Source organism: Neopelma chrysocephalum, unplaced genomic scaffold (assembly GCF_003984885.1).
Source record: "Neopelma chrysocephalum unplaced genomic scaffold, ASM398488v2 Primary Assembly neopelma1_103b, whole genome shotgun sequence".
Classification (NCBI taxonomy): domain Eukaryota; kingdom Metazoa; phylum Chordata; class Aves; order Passeriformes; family Pipridae; genus Neopelma; species Neopelma chrysocephalum.
The window spans coordinates 401869-408329 of record NW_020897767.1 but is presented as its reverse complement, the minus strand read 5'-3'; the positions used below and the strand labels follow the sequence as shown (position 1 = coordinate 408329).

General features: G+C 52.6%; 1 protein-coding gene across 1 annotated transcript in view; it reads right to left on the bottom strand.

The window, feature by feature from the left end:
• Positions 1 to 313: 313 nt before the first annotated feature.
• Positions 314 to 6461, bottom strand: part of CYTIP (cytohesin 1 interacting protein) — a 7187-nt gene continuing 1039 nt past the window's right edge. Inside the window, exons 2-8 of the mRNA XM_027695846.1 lie at positions 5479 to 5591; positions 5099 to 5153; positions 2945 to 3047; positions 2720 to 2813; positions 2480 to 2549; positions 1523 to 1589; positions 314 to 1081 (exon numbers count right to left, since the gene is read on the bottom strand). Of these exons, the coding sequence (XP_027551647.1) occupies positions 609 to 1081; positions 1523 to 1589; positions 2480 to 2549; positions 2720 to 2813; positions 2945 to 3047; positions 5099 to 5153; positions 5479 to 5591 (975 nt within the window). The 3' untranslated portion in view covers positions 314 to 608. The remainder of the gene's footprint in view (positions 1082 to 1522; positions 1590 to 2479; positions 2550 to 2719; positions 2814 to 2944; positions 3048 to 5098; positions 5154 to 5478; positions 5592 to 6461) is intronic.

The window sequence follows — 6461 nt, the reverse complement described above, 5'->3', positions numbered from 1 at the left end:
CAGCTCTGCAGAAGAAGCTGGGGCATGTACAGGCTCAGGAGGGTCCTTTCCACCCAAATCCCCTGGAATAAGACATCTTGGCATGACATGGAATATCAACACCTGGCAGAGACTGCAGCTGGTCAGATGAAACCAATACACTGGGTTATTGCAGGGTTTGTTCAAAGGCTGCCAGGAGGTGCCAGAACATCACTGCCTGGGCTCTCTTTGCCTGCTCAGGGCTCCCTCCTCTTCCCAACGTGACTCTGTCACTGGTTTTAGTAGAAGCACTTGCTTTATTAAAGACCTTTGGAAGACACTGACTCCAGTAACAGGAAATAAATAGCTATCAATTTTGCATTCAATTAAAAACTCTTATTAACACTAAAGTTCGCTGAGGAAGTTCTGCAAAGGTTCTTCACATTTCTCACGTTAATGAAGAGGTCCATGGCGTGCTCTGATTAAAAATGAAAATAATTAAACGCCCAGAGCTGTGTAAATCTCATCAGTGCAGTTGTCTGCAGGAGTGCCCTGCCGTGCCCCCGCCCTTCACCCACGGAGTGCCCGGGGCGAGGGGCTGCCCCGGTCCCACAGGCAGAGCCCAGACACCGAGGGTGACACGTGTGGCGTCAGACACGACTTTCTTCCTCTTCCACCGCCCGGTGAAACCCCGGGATGAATTTCAAAAGATGCTTCCGCACACTGGCTCTCCTGCTTTTCCGCGGGAGGGTCCCAAAACTGCTGGAGTAGCTGCTGCTCTCCCAGAGCGGGGACATGGAGCCGCTGCTGGCCAGGCTGATGCTGCGGTTCCTGCGCAGGGAGCACCTCCCGGCAGCGCCGTCCCCGTCCCTGGGGAACACACAGTCATCGTCCACGCTGGACTGGCGGCTCAGGCTCTCCGCAGCCGAGTCCTCAAAGGCGCTGCCCTGGAAGAAGCTGTCCTCGCTGCCCACCGTCATCGAGCTCAGCCGGCTGCGGGAGCTGCTCTCGCTGGAGAAGCGGGGCTTGCTCGGGAAGAGGGGTCCTGGCGAGCTGCAGCCGCCACACGAGCCGGGCTCCTCCAGGTCCAGCGCGCCCAGCAGAGCGTTGTCGTTCGCATTCCCTGGAAGCGGGAGCCAGAGAGGAGCGTCTGTCACCGCTCAGGGCCGGGAGCAGGACGCCTGTGCCACGACAGCGCGGGGAAGGGTCATGCCCAGCCCTTGGCACACGGAGCAGCCCCTTTCCACTTGGGAAGCTGTTTCTGGCTTGCCACAGAATGGGGATTGCAGAATCAAACCGGCTCCCTGGGCAGCCCGTAAAAAACCCAACCAAACCTCCGCCCGTTGCAAATCAAGAATGGAAAAAAGCTTCGCCACCCACATAAACTCATTTCCCGGGGCTGACACAAAGATGCCTCGCTCTGCATCAGTCAAAGCAGCATCAAAGTTCATTGCTGTCGGGACAAAAGCGCTCCCAGGGCCAGCCCCACGCCTTCATTAGGAGGAGGGGGAAGGAAGCAAGCGGCGGATTGCAGAAGTGCCGGGTCCCCGCAGCCAGGACGTACCGTGCAGCAAGTGCCGCTCCCGGGCCAGCAGCGCCCGCAGCTCCCCCCACCGCTGGTGCAGCGCTTGCTGGGGGGAGAAGGAAGAGGCTCCGTCACTTCGCAGAAGCACAAAGCACTTGTCAAGAAAACAGTCCCTGAACAGTGCAGGTCACGTCCAGGAAACGCTTGAGTGTCTAGCTTTTACTGTGACGGTTTTACCGGACTTTAGCACATTTCTTCCGTAAAATACGAGTCTGCTCGTGCTCAGAGTGCTCTGGCTGAGGGACTGGCCATGTCTAATTTGGAAGGAAGAAGCCTGAAACCTGGAGAGCCCACCTTCAGACAATGCCAGCGCTCCTCCACAGCCCCAGAGACCCCGCCGGGAATGGGCACCCTGCTCCTCTTCCCTGAGTTCCACAGCCCTCCCAGCTCTGGACCTGCACTGGGAAGGGACACCCCACTCCTCCTCCCTGGGTCCTGCAGGGTAGCGAGGGGGGGCACAGCCAACCATTCCTGCCCTGTGTTGGGAACACACCCGGAGCATCCTTACAGCCATCCAACACCCCACAATGTTTCCCTTCTCTCTGTGGCAGGTCAACTCCTGGTGTACAATAAATCATGGCAGAGTTGATTAAAAACACCCACCAAACAGGTGAGGCTGTGCCTGGGGACAGTCACAGGAGGCCCCACCCCACAGATCTGATGAACCCCATGCAGCTGGACATTCCTACAGCCAAACTGACCAGCAGAAGCTATCCTGGGCAGTCCTGGGATTGCAGCCACATTTCTTCTCTATCCCTGACTTTGGAAAAATAATGTCACAGGGACTAGGGCTAGGGGTGCTGGGGGTGCAGGCTGCAGGGGACCCATTGAGTATGAGCCCCTGCCAGGATCCCCAGTCCCATGGACACACACCTCTCCCCATTGGCAGTGACAGCCCTCTGCACGGACAGCAGAATAACTAATTAATCCCATTACCTTGAGTACCTGCAGCTTGGCCTCCAGCTCCATTTTCCGCAGGAACAAGGCCCCATTGACCGTCTCTAACCTGTGGGGAACAGGTGATGGTGGCCCCAACGTGCAGAGGCTCTGCCCAGCCCAGCCCTCAGGGATCTCGGCCTCTGAGCCAGCGCAGGGCTGGGGGTACCACGAGGAGCTCTGCTGGCTTCAGCAGGAGAGGATATGAAGCCAAACCCCATCTGAAGGAGGGACACCCACCTCAAGTAGTTCCCTGAAGACTTTATCAAGTCCACTATCTGCTTGTGAGCAAAGCCCTCGGTGTTGACGCCGTTGATGCTGACGAGGATGTCGCCTGTTGGAGACACACGGAGGCCAAAATGAGCACCCACAGCCCGTGCACATCTTCCAGCTGCTCCACAGTAACAGTGGCAGGGAGAAAGGAGGGGAAGGCCTCCCGTGGCAGCAAAACCCATGGATAGTTACCAGTCTGCAGGCCAGAGAGATGGGCAGGACTTTCCTCTTGAATTTTGCAGATGCAAGTGCACACCTCCAAGGAGAAATCATTCTGGTTTGGAAACCTAACGGTCTGTTAATGGCAAAGGGGCAGAGTTACCAATACTGGAGCCATTAAAACCATTTAAAATTCAATACTCTTTTACATTTTTTCAGTGAGAGGGCTGTGATGAGCCCCAAAATGTTGTAACCCAACAATTAGAAATGTATTTGTACGGCAGAGAACAGCAGACACCTGACAGGTTCCTGTACGCTGTGTTTGTGAAAAAATAGACTAATTTTAAAGCAAGTTTGTTATTCAGTATTAAAAACTCAGTAACTTTGACCAAGGATATCTGTCAGCATGGGTGGGGATGGCTTTCTGGAAGGATGTCTCGTTCCCAGGCATGGGAAGGTGGCAGGATGGGACAGAGGCTTTGCTCCTCCTCCCTGGGAATGCCAGATGGAGTCAGCTTCTGCTGCCAGAGAGCTCAGTTTGCAATGGGGACCAAAAAGAAAGGAGAGCTGAACCTACTCTTGCTATTTTGGCCTCTGAAACTCATCATCCACACACATCCCTGCACCCCTCAAAAGCGCTTTTTGTTCTTGTATATTTAAATATACATCAAGCAACTCTAAGTATAAATCCCTCGTGTGGTTTTGGGTGCTGACATGAATTTAGAGAAATGCAAAAGCCGTCACCACAGCCCCCCCTGGATCTTGCAGGGGAAGGAAACGTGCTCTGGTAACATGCAAATACCTCGGCACATCTGTCTCCTGCACTGAGCACTGAGGCTGAGCTCCCCAAAAACCTGCGGCTGCTCCACCAAACCCGGAATGAACAACTCACACTGCATTCCCAATTTTCTCAGTCAGTGTGAAACAAAGGCTGGGTGAGTTCAGAGCTCGTCTGGCCAAATCCCCCCCAACACAGGATTCCAGCCCCTGCACCAGCAGTGAGACTTCTGGTTAAACTGTGGGCACCGAGCGAAGCCTGAGCTCCCTGCAGATCTAGACCTAAAGTTTCACATCATCTTATTCTGCTTTGCCTAAATTTAACTCATAGCAATCAAACTACAGCTTCTAAATAATGGTTATCCTCAGTGTCAGAGGCTGCCTTTCCACAGCCCAGACTTTCTATGAAGTGCTCACGCTAAATGTGCATGCAGGAAGAAAATGTGCCAGGAACAATTATTTTTAATCAGAATGTCACATACAACGAAAATCTGCCCTGACAGTTTGCACAAAAGCCCAATAATCGACTCAATTATCCTCCCTTCTGAAAGCTCTGCTCTGTTCACGAGCCGAGCGCTGACCCCCTCATTAGTCACAGACCCAAACTGGGCAAAGTTAAGCTTTTCCTAATGCACTGATTTCACTGAAAATACCCTTTCTCCCTGTGAGAGTACTTTGGAGGTGCCCTGCTGCTGCCAGGCAGATCCCGCTGCTCCCAAACTACATCCCTTTATTCCTGGGATAATTTTTAGCTGCAGCCAGGATTTCAGTAGGCCTGGTGATCTAGGAAGTTACCTTTCTCACAAAAACCTATGGAAAAAAATCTCCCACTAGCTGTAGTCCTGATAAAATTCTGTTTTTCCTGTCTGATGATTTACTGACTTCTACATTGAACAGAATATCTTCCTGTACGATTTAGAGCCCCCCCCAAAAGTTATGCTCAGCAGTCATTTATTGAAAAATACACCAATATTTTGCATCTTCAAAAGTACAAACCTCTCCATGCATGTTAAAGGAGGTAGCAAAAAGCCAGTGTAAGGTATTTTTTGAAGAGAGTTTTTTATTTCTCTCATTTTATATGACAATGTTTTCATACACAATTCTCAAAAAAATGTTCACTTATGGAGGCAAGAAGGCACTGCCATTGCCTCTTATGTGGATTTGGATGGGATTTCTCCTACATTCAACACTCTGATTTGTGAGAATGCCAGGAATTCTCCTCTGTGACCTTTGCTACGAAAAAATCCTTGGAAAAACATCCCAGTTCTGTATCAGTGCTGTAAGCTCTTCCAGTTTCACAGAATCTGACAGTCACTTTGCTCTGGGCTGCCTTAACCTGATTTTAAGGATGTGACACTTTAGACTCTGCACCACATTTGGTTTTTTAATGAATCATCATTTAAGTCTTACCTGGATTTCAAACCCAAACGTCTCTTTATCTTCTTTCAATATAGCAACGAGGTGTCTGTAGGAAGAACACACACAGCTCCCTGTGAACATGGGGTGACACGCTCTGTGCACCTGCATGTCCAACCAAAACCATGGTGTTCCCACCATCACCTCTCCCTGGGCCCGTGGGGTGTCCCCACACCATCCCTCTGATGGAGCAGTGGTGGTGCTGCCTCTTTCCTTACTCAAACCAACTCAAACCGAAGGTCACCTGCATTACCCAGGTACTGGCTGCCGGTCTCTGCCTTGCACCCTGATCCCACCTGAGCTGGGAAGATCCCCAGGACACGTTTCATGCGGAATAAGACAATAACAGTGACTCTAGAATCGTAGAATCGTACCTTTGTGGCTTGGAGGAGTCACCCGAGGAGCTGGATCTGGCTAAGGCAAGCTGTGACCAGAAGGGCGAGAGGACAGGGGTCAGTAGGGCTGTGGCTCTTGGAGGCACACACGGCTAAAATCAGCAGTTCAGAGAAAAGCTAAAAGCAGCTGCTGGCATCCCACAGCACCTTGCACCAACACAGCCTCTGCCTCAGTCCAACGGGAACTTGAACTTTCTGACCAGGAGGAAAAGCACCCAGAGGTCAAAGCCACCCGTCAGGTGCTGGCACAGAGCTCGGAGCCCAAATCACCCCTCTGTTGTACCAAGAGCTCACCTCGTTTTTGTACCTTTCCTCTAAAAGTCTGTGGGCATTTATGAACCGAGCACCTGCCGAGAGAGGCACAAAGCACCCCCAAATGTGGGTGGGTGCAGACAGCGAGCTCTGCGGTGCCTCGTGGCAGCCTCACAGCATTTCCCAGCCAGACACGGACATCCAGGATCCCTGCTTCAGGCAGGGCCCGGAGAGCTCTCTGGGAAAAGCCAGGATCATTGATTCTTCCCATAAAATCGAAACAGGAATAAGGAATGACAATGTCAGTGAAAAGCCTGTAGCTGATACAGCCAATGCCTCAGGCTTCAGCAGGATCAAACGGTGCCACAGTGTGATCTCCTGCAGGAACAGCAACTTCATGGGTGTGCATTCACTTGTCCAGGGACAAGGAGAGGAGGGAGAGGCCACCTGTGTAAGAATCCACTGCAGAGGAGCTGGGAAGGCTGGAAGAGGCACACAGGGTGACGGACCCTGGGCAGGGGACAGGCCCTGCAGTGCATCCTTGGTTCTGATGTGGATTGTAACTCAGCTTTGCCAGTCACGGCCACCACAGAGCCGTCACCACCACCCTGCCCTGCCAGCGGCCACCACCACACCGGGGGGGACAAGTCACACTGGGGGGGACAAGTCACACTGAGGGGGACAAGTCACACTGAGGGGGACAAGTCACA